General features: G+C 45.0%; 2 protein-coding genes across 2 annotated transcripts in view; one reads left to right on the forward strand and one right to left on the reverse strand.

Moving 5' to 3' along the window:
- ANKRD27 (ankyrin repeat domain 27 (VPS9 domain)) overlaps nucleotides 1-13,198 on the forward strand; it is a 28,385-nt gene extending 15,187 nt beyond the window's left edge. Inside the window, exons 18-30 of the mRNA XM_009085101.1 lie at nucleotides 5-121; nucleotides 428-487; nucleotides 588-707; nucleotides 3,988-4,032; nucleotides 4,499-4,621; nucleotides 6,266-6,378; nucleotides 6,530-6,635; nucleotides 7,712-7,831; nucleotides 8,868-9,029; nucleotides 9,975-10,083; nucleotides 11,324-11,405; nucleotides 11,891-11,963; nucleotides 12,923-13,198. Of these exons, the coding sequence (XP_009083349.1) occupies nucleotides 5-121; nucleotides 428-487; nucleotides 588-707; nucleotides 3,988-4,032; nucleotides 4,499-4,621; nucleotides 6,266-6,378; nucleotides 6,530-6,635; nucleotides 7,712-7,831; nucleotides 8,868-9,029; nucleotides 9,975-10,083; nucleotides 11,324-11,405; nucleotides 11,891-11,963; nucleotides 12,923-13,198 (1,506 nt within the window). The remainder of the gene's footprint in view (nucleotides 1-4; nucleotides 122-427; nucleotides 488-587; nucleotides 708-3,987; nucleotides 4,033-4,498; nucleotides 4,622-6,265; nucleotides 6,379-6,529; nucleotides 6,636-7,711; nucleotides 7,832-8,867; nucleotides 9,030-9,974; nucleotides 10,084-11,323; nucleotides 11,406-11,890; nucleotides 11,964-12,922) is intronic.
- A 2,369-nt stretch (nucleotides 13,199-15,567) lies between these two features.
- On the reverse strand, nucleotides 15,568-16,745 carry PDCD5 (programmed cell death 5; the record flags this gene model as incomplete). Its single annotated transcript, XM_009085102.1, has 4 exons — nucleotides 15,568-15,615; nucleotides 15,901-15,972; nucleotides 16,211-16,302; nucleotides 16,684-16,745. Coding segments are annotated over 4 exons (274 nt in total), but the record flags the coding sequence as incomplete, so codon positions are not given.
- Nucleotides 16,746-17,639: the final 894 nt, after the last annotated feature.

A 17,639-nucleotide genomic window follows, 5' to 3' on the forward strand; every position in this document is an offset into this window, starting at 1 on the left:
GCATATTGCTGCTCGCTGGGGCTATCAAGGGATCATAGAAGTGCTTTTGCAAAACGGGGCAAACCCAGAAATACCAAACCGGATGAAAGAGACTTCCCTGCAGTGTGCACTGAACGCCAAGGTACTGCTCCCCACCTTCCCTCTGGTCTGTCCACTGCAGCACCACAGAGGGGCAGGTGCCCCACCTGCCAGAGGGTTTTGTGGCCTGGTACTCCTCAAGTGACATATGTGTTTGACTTGGAGTGAGGAGGGTCCTGTTTTGGCTCTGATAGCGGGGGGGGATGGAGCATGAACTTGTAAATGGGCACTTTTAATCTGCTCAGTCATAATCTGTTACTAATATTAGGCTGTCTGCTAATTTGTGTTTCAGTTAGTAGATTCCTCTTTAAGTGGAGTTACACTGGTTCTCTTTAATATTTTTATGCAGATTTTGTCACTGATGGAATTAAATTACCTAACGTTCGAAAGAGGACAGAGTGCTTCTGAGGTAACAGCAGTGCTCAGCTGGTCCTTGCCTGTGCTTGACCTCCTGAATTCGACATGTAACTTTTTCTGCTTTGTGTTTGTTTGTTTTTTCCAACTGTAAGTCACCACTTAGGTCTCCTCAGCACTCCACAGAAACTTTCAGCAGAGGATCATCTGTCTCGAGCCTGTCGTCAGCATCTACTGATATCAGGCAAGAAGAGGTGAAAAATAATTATAAAGAGGTAAGACTGAGGAGTAACTTTTGACAATAAGCAAAGTTAAGGAAGCTAGAAGAGTGATGTTTTGCCACAGTGTTTTAAGCTGCTTCTTCAGGAATAGCCTTCTGTCTGGTCTGGAAAACACTACGCTGCTGTCCTCAGGGGTTTGGCATCTCAGTGTCTAAACTCTTATCTTTGTGTGGTATCAGTGGCTCTGCTGCTTATTTCGGGGGAAAAACTGAAACTTATTTGGAGTAGTTGTTCAGATTTACTGAAGTTAACTGTAATTTGATACTTTATTCAGGTTTACAAAGGTACAGTGGTGGGCAGTGCCCCAAGGGCCTGTCCAGGAACGAAGTGCTGTTGTTAGCTTACAGTCTGTCAGGGAAGCACAGGAATACTGGCAAACTAACTGGAATGGTCAGACAAGCATTCAAAACAGGCAGAGAAAATTAATTCTGTAACAAGTGAAGAATACAGACTGTATGTATTAAATGTCTTGCACATGTGTTTGCTGATTTTGTCTGTCCACACCAACCAAGGTGCTATCCTCTGCATTGTTTTATGTGGGATCTCAGGTCCACAGCTTCCCTTTATCCCCTCTGGAGTCTGTCCTATCACCACTCCTTCTGATGCTTATCTTTGTTTTTGACTAGTCCTGCTGCTTAATTTTATTCCAAATTGGCATCCTTGGTATGCTTCTTGCTCTTCATGTCCCCTCTACCTTCAAATTCTTTCTTTCACTGCTATTAAAGGTTCTTCTCTGGCCAAAAATTTGTTATCGAAAAATGCTCAAGAAACACAGATGTAAATTTTACAATATTTTACAATATTACTTCACACTTCAGTTGCTCTGAGGAAGGCTCAGTGTAGGACTGTACCTCCCTGTTTGTGCAGAGTCAAGCACTCTGAACACGTTTGCCTCATAGATTGAGAATTTATTTTTCCTTAAAGGAGCAAATGTATCATACCCAAGAGCAAAGTCTGTAGTTCAAACCAGGGAAGAAGATTACAGGCAGCTTACACCTCAGGCTCCTGGGGTTAATGACCTTCTCCTGTAATCCATCTTAAGGTCATTTCTGTTTGCCAAGTTTCACATGGGCTCACTGCTCTTATTCTTAGTAACCAAAGAAGCAAGGGCCTGATCCTGGGGGAGCTCCATGAAGGGAATGCCCCTGGAAGTCATGGGAAGCTAATATGATCAGTTTTCCAGATTTCAAGCCTTACACCATGGATTAAGGGATTCCAGTTAGACCTTTGTTAATCAATACCAAATTAAACTCTTGGCTTCCATGAGCCAGTCGTGGTGTATGTCTTGTATTGGCTTGTTTGTGATTTAGAAAAGAGAAGGGTGAAAGAGCCAGGGTTGTAAATTTGGAAATTCATCTGCTGGAACTGAGAGCTCCTTACACAATTTCTGTCCAGCAGCTGAAAGTCTGGGCATGGAAATGAGTTGCAGTAGGTTTGTTTCATCTATTTTTACAATTAAAGGAATGTGCTTCTATTCCATGGAGGAGTGAGAACAGACTGGAAGGATGGGGAGATGCATGCCCTAAGTACTCCTCATGAATTCTCTATAAGCTGTGAAGCAGCTGCTGTGTGCTTCTGCACTGCTGGGCCTGAGGCAGTTTTCAGAGCTGTAAGGAAGTTGTTATTTTTGGAAAGAAATTATCAGAGCTCGTGGGTCACTGGCTATTGCTGTTAGGCATCTCATGTGTGATCAGAAATCATAAGGGCCTCTGTATTCCCCACTGACATTTAAGTGACTGGCAGGTTTAGACAGCTGACTTTGAGACATGCAAAGTTAGGAAGGAAAAGTCATATAATCATAGGTTCTGCCTCGAGTGGCTAGTGCAGGACTTCAAGGAGCTTCACTCTATTGCAAATGTAGTAATAAAATAAACCTTACAGCTGTCCCAACAAGAGGTAAAAATGAACGGGGAGATTTAATCTGACCTCTGATCTTTCAGCTATAGATGTGTCCTGTTCTGCTAGAACCCTGAAGAGAGAGATCAGACCAGCAGAACACAAACTTCAGCCTCGTTCTGCCTTGCTTGCCTTACCAAGCACCACTGCCACACTGGGCAGGGTGGGTAAGGATTGAAATGTGAGGGTAGCTGTGACTCCAGGGCATCTTCAACTTGCAAGATGTTCCTTAACAGTGGTACACTTGGCTAACACAGCAGTGTCCTTGGTGATTCTAGCACAGTGCTGGAATAATTTGCTATAATGCTGAAACAGACTTTCACAAAGCTTATTAAATGATTCTTCCACGATCTGCAGAGGCCACACGAGTTGTCTAGAGAGAGGACTAACAGGCTCTCCTTGCCCTTTTGCTGGCACCTCTCCCATTCCTATCAGGTCAGATCTCAACTCCTTCATGTGAGAGAAGTGGGGAGACAAGTACATCTCATCCTCCTGCTTTCATAAGCAATCAGAGGGCTCAGGGGAATGGCAACAGTGCACTGCAGAGCATCTTCCATCTCTTCTTCCTCCCAAGTGCCTTTTCTCCCCTGCAGAGCTCAGGAACAGGAGAGTTCCTGCACACACCAGGCAGTTGTTCTGAGGCACTGGGGGGTGTACAGATAGCTCACTGCTCTCGTGCTGCCCCTGGAACAGCTCTGAGCAGGGCACTTGGCTTTTGCTGATGCAAACCCTTGGATATTTACATCTTTTCAGTAAGAAAGCAAATTTCATACTTAGAGTCAAGTTACATTTGTAAATGTTTGGATTTTAGCGCAGGAATAAACCAACAATCTGCAGATGTGAGGGCAACAATTGGAAAGCATCTTTTTCATCTTAAACTGTTGTCTCTCAAAGGGCAAAATAAAATCTGCCATCCTTTGTGCTTCTAGTAGCACAGCAAACAGTGTTAGTATTTATTAGGGCAGAAATTTTTCTGGGGGAGGGATTTGTAGTGTTAGGTTCACTGCAGAAATGCAGTATAACATGTATCAGCATCTGTGGCTTTGTGTGTGTGTGGGCCACATACCCTCCAGTTACATAACATGTATCAGCATCTATGGCTTTGTTTGTGTGTGGGCCACATACCCTCCAGTTAGACAAGTACTGTTTGTCTTTGACTAAACAAGTCAGAGATCACCAAATAGCCACAGGCCTCGTACAGCTTTTGTGTTTTGGAAAGAAAGGAGGTTTTCCTTTAAAACTTGATCAGTAAATATGAAATGGGCCAGTAGTAATCCTGCTGTGTGAGCTTAGGAGGTTAGCAAAGGACACAGGATTTTCTGTGTGCTGCTTAGTACCCATGCTAACGAGGCAAATAAATTATTTTCTTGGTACATAGGTGGAAAAACTCCTGCGAGCAGTTGCTGATGGAGACCTGGAAATGGTGAGTCTTAGCTTGGCTGTTGAATATGATTGAATTCCAGTGTATCTGATCAAACTGAGAAAGTTGTGAATAATACCAAGTGAGGAATGCTTTGGGCAATCCCTTCCTTCTGCAACCACTGATCATAGTCAGCTTATTTCCCACAAAGAATATTCACTCCATGTCCCTAAATTATTTTACCTACAGTGCTATAAGGCCCATTATTTTGGCATTTTCATGACCTCTTAGACTAAAGAAATTACTTTGAATTGAATAACAGCTCTGTGAAGGTCTATCATTTAAAATGTATTCATAGTCACCTCTAGGAGAGGCAAAGAACTTGGGCAGCTGATGCCAAGGGGTGCTGTGTATCCTCCCTGAGATGGTCACAGGTGTGTGTTTGTGAAATCTGATTTGTCCACATGTGCAGGTGTATTAGGCCATGGAACCTTTGGGCTCTGTAAGAAAGACTTGCTTTTTATTCCAGGTGCGTTATCTCCTGGAATGGATGGAAGAAGACTTGGAAGATGAGGATGACACAGCCAGTACATCCAAACCAGAATTCTGCCATCCCTTGTGCCAGTGCTCAAAGTGTGGGCCAGTACAAAAGGTTGGAATAGCCATTCTGTAAACAGAGTAATTTATCTTCTTGTAAGGCAAGTTTTAGCTCCAGGGCAGTAGCATTTGTGTTCCCATCCCCTCTGTATCTCTGCCTGAAAAGCAATTAACTGTGACTGATGTCATGAAATTGTCCCTTGTTTAATTGAACTGTGGACACTTGGAGACAAGAACAGTGTTCACAGACGTGCTCAATATCTAATGGAGTGAAAAAGCTTCACGGTTTGCTTTTAGTCTGTGAACTGCTATGAGGAAGGTTTGGGCAGCTTGGAATAAACATCCTTTTTCTAAGCCTCTGGTTCTCTTTTGTAGTGAGAGTATCTACTTACCTGTTAGTAATCAATTTAGCAAATCCTGTGATAATGTAGTGCTGATAAAGTTTTTTTTTAACTCCATGACATCTTTCAGACAAGCTGTGTCAAAAATCTCTTCAGAGCTGAAATGTAATTGCAGAGCTCCTTTTCAGTTGCAGAGAATTTCCCCCTCGTTTATCACAGGCTGCAGAAGAGAGTCAGCCATACGATGCACTCGTTACTTTTTTAGATGAGGAGTGATCCCAGCTTCTTGGAAACAGGAAACCAGTTTCTTGCCTTACAGGAAGAAAGCATACTGCTGTGTCTGAAGGTCTGCCTAACTGGATAAGTCATTGCAAAGTCAACCAAAGTCTAAGTTTTCAGTTTGTTGGTTGCTTTGATGCAGTATCCCTGTCCCTTAACTGAGAAAACATGAGGACTTTTCTAGAACTCCTTATTTCCACCACGAGTTTATTTTGTGCAGGCTAAGAAAATGCTTGTTGCCCTTGAAACTCCACACTGTGCCTTGTGTTGGGGTGTCCATGTGCCCTTGGTACAGAGATCATGTGCTAAAGATGCAAGAGCCTGAGACCATATAGCTCCTTTATTGCTGAGGGAGGGAATGGCATCTGCTGTGGGATTTCCTTGCCTGCTGAATGAGAAGAGGAAGGAACTTACTGACTCATCATAACCCCTGTGTTAGGTGGGGACACACTGCAAAGCACACTGGGGACAGGCAGGTTGTCCCCCAGTGTCAGTGCTAGGCACCCACCCAGGAAGGAGGATGTGCTGCTCTGCTCTGTAAGCTCTTGCAGGTGGTTTCCTTATTGTCAAGTCCCATGGGAGTCTGTTCTCTGGGCCAGTATCACTTCCAGGGGAATAAAATCAGTTTTAGTTTTTATTCCTGTTCTCCCAAGCGTTGTGTGGCACTAAAACAGTGTGTGGTGTCTGTCTCAAAGAGCATAAGTGTCTGTATAAATGACAGTAACTCATTAACACTGACTCATACCCAGTATGAGCATTCTGACAGCTGTGTAAAAACTGCAAGTTTGACTTCTGTCTCAGCCTGTGCTGCTTTAGCCTGGAATGTCTCTCTCTGTGAAGTTATGTTGGAAGAAAAGAGAGAACAATAAAAGTGATTGTTCTGTTGTGAAATACTGCTGAGCTGCTCTGGGTTGCTGAGTTTTCCTGAAGGCCTTAAACTAGGCTCTGTAGCAGAAGTTCTTGTCGCATCCATTACCTGGTTTGTTTATTAAATGCATATATAATATAGTATAAATAGCAGGTATTTGGCTGTTTTTTGGTTAACAAAACTCTAATGGTTTTGTTATTTTCCTCAACAGAAATTTGCAAAGGTCTCTGCTAACGGACTTGGAGTAAATGTTTCCAACCAAGATGGTTTTACACCACTGCACATGGCTGCACTGCATGGACACGCCGAGCTGGTCTCTATTAAATGCATATATAATATAGTATAAATAGCAGGTATTTGGCTGTTTTTTGGTTAACAAAACTCTAATGGTTTTGTTATTTTCCTCAACAGAAATTTGCAAAGGTCTCTGCTAACGGACTTGGAGTAAATGTTTCCAACCAAGATGGTTTTACACCACTGCACATGGCTGCACTGCATGGACACGCCGAGCTGGTCTCGTCTCTAGGAATGCAAAACAGGCAGTTCCTCTTCACCTGGCCTGCCAGAAAGGACACTTCCAGGTAACTCAGCCTTCTGCAGACAGCTGGCACTCAGCACCCACAGAAACTCCTTTGGGACACTCTCAGCAGGGTTAAACCAGTAACAGAGGAAATCACTTCAGTGATTCTGTTTTTTTTCTTTAATTGTCTAAAATCTCCAGATGGAAAGGGAATTTTTCAGCTGAAACTGTTTCAGTAAACACCTTTCTAAGTGACCTGAAATACTGGTGTGATGCAAGTGCTGTGAATGGCTAATGTCAAACACCTTAAAATACCTTGTGCAGCTGAATCTTCCTGTGTACATTCTCTCTACCTTCTCTTTAATGACGTTGTGTATGTCTTGGTATCTTCAGTAGCACAGTATTAAATATTCAGTGTATTTTCAACTCGTGGAAGTAGATGATGAGCCAAGCAGAGCTCTGAGAGCAGCAGATAACCTCATCTCCAAAAGCAGTGGAGGAGACGTGTGAGCTCATGAGGGGAGAGTGTTATACAGGAGGGAGAGTAAAAATTATGGCCATGAAAAAGCAGGTGCAGACAGGCAATGGGAAGGTGCAGAAAAGTGGAAAACTAGGGCTTTAAGAATAAGGAGCTGAGGAGTGCAGGAGGGGAGAACAGGAGTGTGAAGATGGTGGGAAGACAAAGCACTAGGGAAGCGAGAAAAAAACAATACAACTCACCCTTGTACGTTAAGGAAGGTTAGTTCATGGGATATTTACAACGTGAAGAACTCCCAAGTGTTCTGATGAGTTTGGAAAAGGCAAAAGGTGCAGTTCTGTGGTGGTTTGGGGTGGGTGTTTTGTTGAGTTACTGGCTGTGTGTGTGTTTTCCATAGACCTCAGGTTTCATTTTCTGGCCTTTCTTGCAGTTGCTGAAGTTGTTCTTTTTAAAAAGTGCACATTAAAACATGAAAAGTAGCCTGATAAGAAGAATTGTGAGTGGTTGTCATCTCAAAGATGAGACTTGTTTTCTCCATCCCTTTGTCTTTCATCTCTTCCTCAATCTAGATTTCAGAAAAGATTAAAAGAGGAGGGAAATCTTTCCCTGCATGATTGGGATTCACTGGTGCCTTAAACAGTTGTTACTTCTTCCAATAGGTGGTAAAGTGTCTGATGGATTACAATGCTAAACAGAATAAGAAGGATATATATGGCAATACTCCGTTAATTTACGCGTGCTCCAGTGGTCAGTATGAGACTACTGCCCTGCTGTTACAGGTAAGGTCACTGAACACAACCTGCAGGGGAGTGTTTCTGAGCCAGTGTCTGTGCTTCCCTCAGGAGCAGCATTTTTAGTCATACACTTCTCAGTCAAAACTGCTTGGGGACAAAAATAGGTGTAAATTCATTCCTTTCAATCCCTTCTCTTCACAGATTTGAGTTGGGCAAATGTTTCCTTGCTGTCTGTGAGGAACCTCTGTGGGGCAGGTGCTGGGTTTGCTTGCTGGTGATTCAGTCACACAGGGATTTTTTCTTTTTTTTCGGTTTCAGGGTTGTTTTTTTTTTAAACATCTCTTAAATTTGGACTATGTAGTAGATAGATGCAAAAATGAAAAGAGCTGGTCCATGAAATTGGCTGTGAGAGAGGAGGAACTAACTCGATCAGGTGGCATTATGTGCTCTGGGGATTTCTGCAGAGGCCTTAGCATTCAGGCACAGCTGAGGTGTCTCCTGTGCTGTGCTGGTTCCACTGGGGCAGGGAAAGGAGAGAACCAGGATCCTGAACTGGCCCCTCAGCTCAGAGGGACATTGAGGGGCTGGAGCAGGTCCAGAGCAGAGCAACGAGGCTGGGGAAGGGACTGGAGCACAAGTGGCATGAGGAGAGGCTGAGGGAGCTGGGGGTGTTCAGCCTGGAGAAGAGGAGGCTCAGGGGAGACCTTCTCACCCTCTGCAACTCCCTGACAGGAGGTTGGAGTCAGGTGGGGGTTGGTCTCTTCTCCCAGGCAACAGCAGCAGGACAAGAGGGCACAGACTCAAGCTCTGCCAGGGGAGGGTTAGGTTGGAGATTAGGAAGAGATTTTTTACAGAGAGAGTGCTCAGGCATTGGAATGTGCTGCCCAGGGAGGTGGTGGATTCCCCATCCCTGGAGGTTTTCAAGCTGAGACTGGATGTGGCACTTAGTGCCATGGACCAGTGACCACAGGAGGGTTGGGCTCGATTATCTTTGAGGTCTCTTCCCACCTGGGCGGTTCCATGACAGCACTGTGCCAGCTGCAGGGGATGCTGCTCACTAACTTGGCCTCTCTCTGCCCAGCACGGAGCCTGTGTGAACCTTTCCAATGCCAAGGGCAACACAGCACTGCACGAGGCCGCGCGGGGAGGGCGAGCGGCGCTGGTGGAGCTGCTGCTGCAGAACGGGGCCCTGACAGACCTGAGGAACGAGAGGGACTGCACCCCCGGGGACTGTGCAGGGACGGTGAGCACGGGGCAGGGGGCATGGACTGCACCCCCAGGACTGCATGGGGCAGGGGACATGGCACTGCACCCCTGGGGACTGCGCCGGGACAGTGAGCACGGGGCAGGGGGCATGGACCCCCGGGACTGCAGGGGGCTTGGACTGCACCCCTGGGACTGCATGGGGCAGGGGGCATGGACTGCACCCCCAGGACAGCACTCACGGGCTCCAGGGTCTGGTGGTTGTGTGGTGTCCCCACCAAGGTACCTGTTGGACGTACAGTGCCATTCCTGGGCTGGCATGTTCTAAAATTACCTATCCTAGGCAAAAAGGATGAGTCTAGAGGGAGTGAGAGCACACAGGTGAATAAAAATGACATTCAAATCTGTGTAGGGGCAGAGAGAGCAGGAGAAGTGTTGAGTGCAGGCAAATGAACACCTTTCAGTGACCAGTTCACTAGCAATGTTCCTTCTTCCACCTTCTGCCCCTCAATACCTTTTATCCTCCCACAGACAGCTCTGACCTTCCCCTCTACTAACAGCAACAGCATGATGTGTAATAGTAAGTGACACAGAATTCTTTGGCTCTCAGAAGGGTTTGGTGCGTGGCCCCTGTCTGTGTGTGCCTCAGTAGCCTCTGAGATGGAGCACAATGGCCACAGAGTTCTGTGCTGAGCCAGTTCTAGTATGTGTATTACCTTTACACTGAAATTAGCTTAACCATCAATAACAGGTTAAAATAAAAGGTCAAGACTTAGAACATCATCATCACAGTGCAAGTTGGGGAACACTGTCCCTACTCAAGATCATACAACTTCAAGTTTATATTTATAATGAGGGATTTTTTTTGTGTGTTACATTCATTTTGACAGCAGTTAACACTCTCTGCATAGACTAGAGTCATAAGTTGTGCTGATGTTTTTCCTTTTCTTTAATGGTGGTGAAAATGGGAACTCTTAAACTGAAGAACTCAAATATTGTGAAGTTGCTGGAAGCAGCACCAAGGTGTGCACCCACATCAGCAGAGGGAGAGAAGAAGAGTGAGCAGCATGCTGCTCTCAGGATAAGGAAGAAAGGTACCTGTCATGTTCCCACTGGAGTGAATTAAAAGGCATTTAGGAATTCATGTGCCACAACATCAAATGTTAATTACAGTTCATTATTTTGTATGTTTATTGTAAGTAACACCTAAAAGACTGTAACTAAATGCAGCAAACTTTGTATGATGTTCATGACATTGCTGCAAACTCAGTTTCCCTTTTCTGGGGTCTGTGTGTGAATTTTGCAGACAAAAGCATTTCAGGTTGAAAACATGCATGTCTGAGGTGACACAATTAACCACGTAACGACTGTGCGTTTCAGTGCAAAGTCAAGGGGGTTTAAGTGGCTGCTGGTTGTCGTTTACATTGCCCTGAAACAGGTTAGGGAGTGACTCTGCTTTGGTTACTGTCTCTTGTGTTTTGGGAGGGAAATAAGGAGGCAGCTGTCTAAGCCTTGCAGCAGTTTGCAGGAGGCTGAGCAAGGGGCAGCAAGTGTGAGCCAGTGTGCAGAGACTTGTGCAGTGTGGCAGGACAGCTGAGCCTTATTGCCATGGGCAGGATGGTGTTACCCTCCCTCCTCACCCTCAGCTTCCAACCTGGCGTAGCCACTGCTCTCCTTGTGCTGGCTCAGAAGTTTTTTCAGGTGAAGTTTGAAGCTGATAAGAGTTCCCTAATGTGGGACGAGTTTTGTGCTGAGCTACCCAACTTGGCATAGCAAAGGACCTGCTGCCACCAGAGCTGTGCAAAGGAGACAGGGAGGCTGCACGAGCAGGAATTAGGGAAGATGAGGAGCAAGAGTGCCCATTTCAGTGTCTGTGTGTTTTCAAAATGACTTGTGCCTTGGAAAGATCGTGAACTCTGGTTAACAGAAACCCACAATCAATCCCAGTGTGCTGGTGCCTGAAATTAAGGTAGTTCTTTCACAAAGTATGAGAACAGTTCTAAAAGAACCATGGAAGACATGAGTAAGTGATATTCATGATGAGGTGGTTTATAATCTGTTCAGTTTTGTAAGAAGTCCAGAATGGCAGAGTCTCTTCAGGAGCTTGGCCAGTGATGCTAACCTGGTGGGGAATGCTCACTCCTGCCACCTGAAAGGCTTTAGAATTGCCAGAGATCAGTTGCCACTCTGATTCAAGTTAGTGCTGTTGTAGTTTTACTGTACAGTTTAAAATCTCATGTCAGTAGATGCCACTTTTCATTCAGAACTGTGTTTTTGTACCTCCTAAGTGTGACTCAGTTGTAATTTTAGCTGCCTGTTCTTTTAAACCCTCAGTGCACTGTAAGCCCTGTGAGAGAGCCGATGATCCCATAAGCAGACAACTTCAACTGGTCCAGTCGATTAACAGATTTAACAAGTAAGCAGAGAGGCTCTGTGTGTTTGTGTTTCCCACAAGTGACCAAGAAATACCAAAGCCCCAGAGTCACACGTGAGAGGTGTGATGGGTGTTAACCCTCCAGGCCCTGCACAGTCACATCCCAGACAGGTTCCAGGCACCACATGCTCACAGGAGGGGAAAGCTGTATTTGAGATGTACTTTGATTTGGTTTGCACTGCTATGATGTGCCATCATTTCAGAGTTTCAGAGCCAAACAGCTTAAAAGATATTGTATTGGTGCTTCACTCCTTGGTTGGGGTTTGCCTATGATTTCTTTAAACTTTAATGTATGTTCTGCAGTCAAATGCAGGGAATATAAGTAGGCTGTGGTTTGGGAAGGTTTCAGGGAAGGTCTGTGTCTGGTGAGATAGTTCCACCTTGTGGAGCTTCTGTAGTAGAGTATTTTATGGAAAGGCTTATGGAAAGACACTTAATTTCTTTATTTTCTTTAAAATTTTCCTTAGATCAAAACACTTACGGAGAACAATAACAAGAGATAAAAGTGTCCCTAATCTTGACTATCAGTTGTTGCACCAGGTAAGTGGAAATACTTGAGTTATTTGTGTAATACAGCAAATATGTTTGTTTTCTCTGCTGTTACTGTGGGTACATAGAAGAAAAAGATTTCTGTACTAGTGGTGGTCATTGAATCACCAAAGCTCTGACCTGTGTGCCAAATTTCTGATATTTCGTGGTTGTTCAGACTTCAATGGTGTTTCTATAACCCCACTTAAACACCTTATTCTTACTTTTAAAGCTCTTAAGCCTCTTATTGCAGCTTCATCTCTGTCTTGCTTTCTGTGTCATGCCCAGCCAGGCCCAGGACTGAGAACCCAGGCAGCTTACAGGAGCTGTGGCCAGGCAGAGATGCTGGTGCTAGCAAGAGAAAATTGTCACTAGATGAAAATTGGGGCTCGGATAATGTTTGTACGAGGAGATTGTGTGCCAGGCTGACAGCAAACTGCCTGTTGCACTGCCAGCTGTGACACAGCTGTGTGTGACAGACAGAAGTGACCAAAAAGGGATTAAGCAGGGGAGGAGTGTGGGTGTCTCTTCCCTCACAGGCAACTCCTGGGCACAGGGAGATTGGGCCCTCAGCAAAGTGCCTGGCTGAGCCTGGCTGTGTTACTACTTCTGTCTCTCACTGCTACAAGAACTGACTGTTAACTTCAAGTGCCTTGAGACTTGATTACAGAAGGTGTTCAGAAGAGTTAGGATGATGTTGGGATGGTGCAGTGAAAGTAAGTTTTGGAATGCCTCAGTTATCCTTCCAGTTCTGGGACTGGTGTGTAGCCTGGGGCAGGTTGGGCACTTTTTCTCATATGTACTACTCTGCTGCCAGTTATGCATTTTAAATCCTTGGCTGTGTGCTCAGTATAGAGAACACCATGAAATTAATGTGCTGGTTATGTTCAAGAAACACCATACCCATTTTGCTTCTCTGCAGTGAAAGAAGTAGGTAATGCTTTCACCATTCCACTTCTCTCTCCTCACAGATGGCTATTAAAAGCTTTGATAAAAGCAAGTTGAGATCTGTTGGAATGCTGGACCAGGGCACAGTTGAGGTGACTGACACGGGCTGCAGTGCTGAGTTTGTGGACCACAATGACACGATGGAAGCTCCTCACAGGAGCAAACTAATGCACCGAAGACACACAGTTAATGTGCCACTCCCAGCAGAGGATGGCAGTGCCAGCAGCTCATCCAGCCCTAGCAATCCAGGGAGTTCACCATCCCCAGACTCCTGTGATGTCTTGATTTCAGACCACTGACAGGGACGTGTGAATGTGGATTTCAGTAACCTGCAGTCAGAGCAGGTACAGGATGACTCTTCAGCAGAAACAGAATGTTCTAGCACTTTGGAGACTGAATCCTCTGTTTACGTTGGAGGCAACTACACCTAGATCATTACTGATCTCACAAACAGGGACGTAGTTGGCAGCAGAATTACTTTCCTATCCTACTTAGCACTTATTAAAACCCTGTGTAACAGCAAACCAAACCAAACCCTGTATTGTATTTTTCAGCCACCCACTTTGTTTTAAAAGTATTTGAATAATTTTTGCATTTTCAGTTTTTATCACTACATGGAGAATATATTTATATATATAAAGATATATTGGATAAGGAGGTATTTATTGCCAGAGGTAACTGAAATGTCTCTATTTTTATTGTAATGCTACGAACCATGATAGTCTATATTTCTGTGTATTTCAGTAGCTGGGAAAACAATAGTCCATCACATCTGCAGTGCTACATTATTGATGTGAAGGGATGCAATCCCTGCTCAGTCCTTGGCAATGCTCCCCTGGACTGGAGCTGCAATATGGAGTTGGTACACAGGAGCTGAGTTACTGGGGGAGCAGAGAGCCCTTGACAAAGCTAAGCTCTGGACTCGCTGTTCACAGCCTAAGAAAACAAAATGCAGAAGGGACACACCAAGCTAAGTTGTTCCCTTCCTCTATAGCAAGTAATGTAAAAATGCACAAACCCTCGTGATTCTGACCATGGGCAACATCTGCAGGCAGAACTGCTCAGGAGTCTGCTCTGGACTCACCTGTCCCATCAGTGCAGGTTGGCAGGAACAGGCCCAACCCTCCCCTGTCCCGGGGTGACCTGGGGCACTGCAGGCTCACAGGGCTCTGTGTGGCTGCTCCCTTCTGGAGGAGACATGTAAATAGCACAAGGCAGGCTTTGCAGTGCAGTGTGCTTCCCTCCTGGCTCATCACACCCACCTTGCATTTCATTTCCTGAACTATCTGTATGGAGAGTTCTGTTTCTCTGAACTGTAGCATCAGCAAACTGCCTGGCAAAGGACGAAGCTGGAGACTTACCCATGGGGTTTTCAGAGAACTTTTTAACCTAAGAGGTAAAATGTCAAGTGACATTTGGATTTGAAGGTAACATGTTTATTTTTGTAATAATTTGAGTTCATCTGATTTTCTGATGTGCCTTGGATTTGTGCCAAATGATGGAAAGCAAAAACTAGTAAAATAACTCCTGAAAATGCTGTTTTCTCTGAGTGTTTCTGTCCAAGCATTGAGCCTTATTGCACAGATTGGGCATGAAACTCCTCCCACTGGTCAAGGGTCACTGGTCTGCAGAAATCTGCACACACCCAGGATATTCCTAAAGCTGAGACATCCTGGTTACAGACACAGACAAGCAAAACGCCCCAAAAAAAAGGTAACTGTTTAATACTTGCACATCACATCCACACGAGATGGAAACACCCACGAGTGCTCACTTGAAACCATTTTATTCTGTTCCCAAAACTGCAGCTGGAACTGCACATGGGCTGTTAGCTCATGTCAGGTAAGGGCTGTGGTGGCAGAGTCTTTGTCACACACTACAGTATTGTCCCACTCATTTCCATAACCAGATGTCTGAATGAATGGATAGCACAAGTTCAGTTGTACTTTATACATGCAGGAGTTGCAGAAAGTGTAGGAAAATGGTCTTTTTTTTTTTTCTCAGTTAAGAAACGCTCCAGGCATTTGATAAAAGTGGAGGTAGTTGTAATAACATGTGATACCAAGTGTCTGAACAGTGCTGTGCCACACAGTTAACTTGCCTGGTGAGATAGCTCAGACTGCAGAGGGAACAGGAGTGTCTGCTGTCACAGCTTCCTGACACGGAGTCACTTGAGCCAAACACCACTTTAGTATCTTCACTTTGTACGTTCCCAGTAAAGACTGGAGAGCCACTGCCCTGCTGGACAAGTGTCCTTCAGGGACTCTCCTGTCTAATACTTCTGTGATTTAGAGCTGGAGGCAAAGATTTTAAACGCCTCGAGTGGCTGTTCACAGCTTCTCCCTTGGCTCCTCCTGTGTTCTGCTATCTCCAGGAGCAGCAAGTTAAGTGTGTGCAGGGGCTGAGAGCAGTTACACACTGAGTAAGGGGCAACAAAACGTCCATGCTAACGAGGCCTGGGGAACCTCACACTGCTCAGGCCTCTCAGACTACAAAAATTAAGTTATAAAATCCCCCTTCTCACACCTATGTTACAAGTTCATTTGTTGGCCTTTTGTAAAAATAAAAAAAAAAAACAAATAAAGAAGCGTAAACAAACATCTGAGCTCTTGCACTCTGATGACACATGGGGCCCTGCCAGGCTGGGGCTGGCAGCCTTGCAGTAGTATTAGTCATCATCCTCTTCATCAGAATCCAGCACTTTTCTTCTGTTGAACTACATGGAACACACAAGGTGAAAATGGGGGTCACGGTCAATCCAGGCTGGCACAAGCTCTTCCCACTCCATGGACACCTGGGGCAGAACATGCACCCCCTGGCAGAGGGCAGGACAGACACTCTGCCACAGCTCCTGGGGACAGGGACTGCTGGGACTCAGCCCCAGCACCCACCAGGGCAGGGAGAGAGTGGGAAATGCAAAGGTCTACCCTGAACCAAACTGGGCCACTACGTGCACTTTTCCTGCTCTGTTTTAGAACATTACATTTGGGACAAAGTTTACCTTCACTGTTGTTTTCTTTTCTGTTTGTTGACTGACTTTTTCGAGTATTTCTATCAAACCTTGCTCGGATACCTAGAAAAGAGAAAAAAAAAGCCGTTCAGACATTCTGAGAGATGCTTAGTATCAAACAACTGAACCACCATCTCCTTTCTTAGAAGAGGTTTTTGATGGAATTACACAATAGGATCTAGACACTCTCAATGGCCTTTTAAGTCACTTAATTTACAGCTATAAAAACATCTCTTTTTTTTGAGTGAATTAGGTTTGAGAATTAATATATGTGAGAAAGAATGAGAAGCAGGTAACTCACCTTTCCAGCCAGCTGTCCAAATCTTGCCATCTGGATCAGGTAATTCTCTACTGCTTTTGCTTTGTCTGGTTTCACAAGTGCTAAATTGCTTACTGCAACAAAAACCATGTGAGCTCTGGTCATGTGGGTGTACAACATTTTCACACACCTTCAGCACTAACTACAGAGTGGCAAATGTCCCTATGGAACTCTGACAAAGGCATTTTCATCTATGCCACGTACAAGATAGTTGCATTTCTCACTCTGAAGTGTTTGTTCCTGATTAAAGCAACCAATTTTAACTTGCTGTAATTCCTATCATTAAACCATTCAGGTGTCAGGGAACCTCTCCCCTCCAATCATTGATACTGCCAACTGAAAAGCTGCAAGTTTTATCTTCACAACAAAAGCATTTTTCTAGCCTGGGCTCTCTAAGGGCACATGGAGCAGCTGTGGATGAGAATGTTTTAGGAGGAAGGTCCTCAGATACTCACATCTTGCACGAGCTGCTTGGTCAAGAACTTGAGCTAAAATAGTATTTCTTATCTCTGCTTCTCTGTAAGGAAAAGTGAAGACACATTAGAAGTGGCATTTCAAACACCTAACGCAACATGTACAAAACAACAAGCTACAGAAAACTTCTGATTCACCTCGGTGACTTCTTGAGGTCACTTCAAACCTTACATTTCTGTGATTTCTTTTACAGCACCTTCTGTCCTGAGCAGCTCTGTGTACATGGAGGGTACACAGGTGCCAACACCCTCCAAAATCAAAGTGGAGTTTAATGCCTCCACCTTCCAGACAGCAGCCAAGCTGCCACTGTGGATCCTGCACCCAGTTCCACGGGGGATTCACCCCAAGGCACAAGGACAGTCCATGCAACGGCAACACAAACCCAAATCTTGTTGTGTAGTTAGAATTTTGCACTAAGTCTCCACATATTTACAACGATTAAATATCTGCAAAACTGGAATTCTAGTTTATGCATTTCAGTCAGTACAAACTTTGCTGTGTGCAAGGTCAGCTCTTCAAACACTCCTCAATGTTCCCTCAGCACAAACACTGCTCACTGAGCACAAACATTGCTCCCACATTAAGCTCTGACACAAATCAATCTGGTTCATACTTTTAACTGCAATGGATGTCCCAGAAAATCAAACCAACTGGGAAAGGCTGTTCCCACTGCAACAACACAGCCAAACCCATCAGGCTCCAGCCTGGGAGGAGTTCTGCCACCCTTGAAGGTTTATATCACAAGCTCTGACCAACCCTGGAGGGCCAAGGTGTCTCACTTCCAGGAGCAGGTGACAGTGGCAGTGATGGTGCCTCCCCAGTCCATCCTGCAGTATCACTACAGGTCATGAAGTTATTACACTCAGCCAAGTCCCAGCATGAACTGGCAGCGCTCAGCCCAGAAACCAACCCGGGCCTGGGCTGCATCCACAGCAGA

Source organism: Acanthisitta chloris, unplaced genomic scaffold (genome assembly GCF_000695815.1).
Source record: "Acanthisitta chloris isolate BGI_N310 unplaced genomic scaffold, ASM69581v1 scaffold34571, whole genome shotgun sequence".
In the NCBI taxonomy this organism is placed as follows: Eukaryota; Metazoa; Chordata; class Aves; order Passeriformes; family Acanthisittidae; genus Acanthisitta; species Acanthisitta chloris.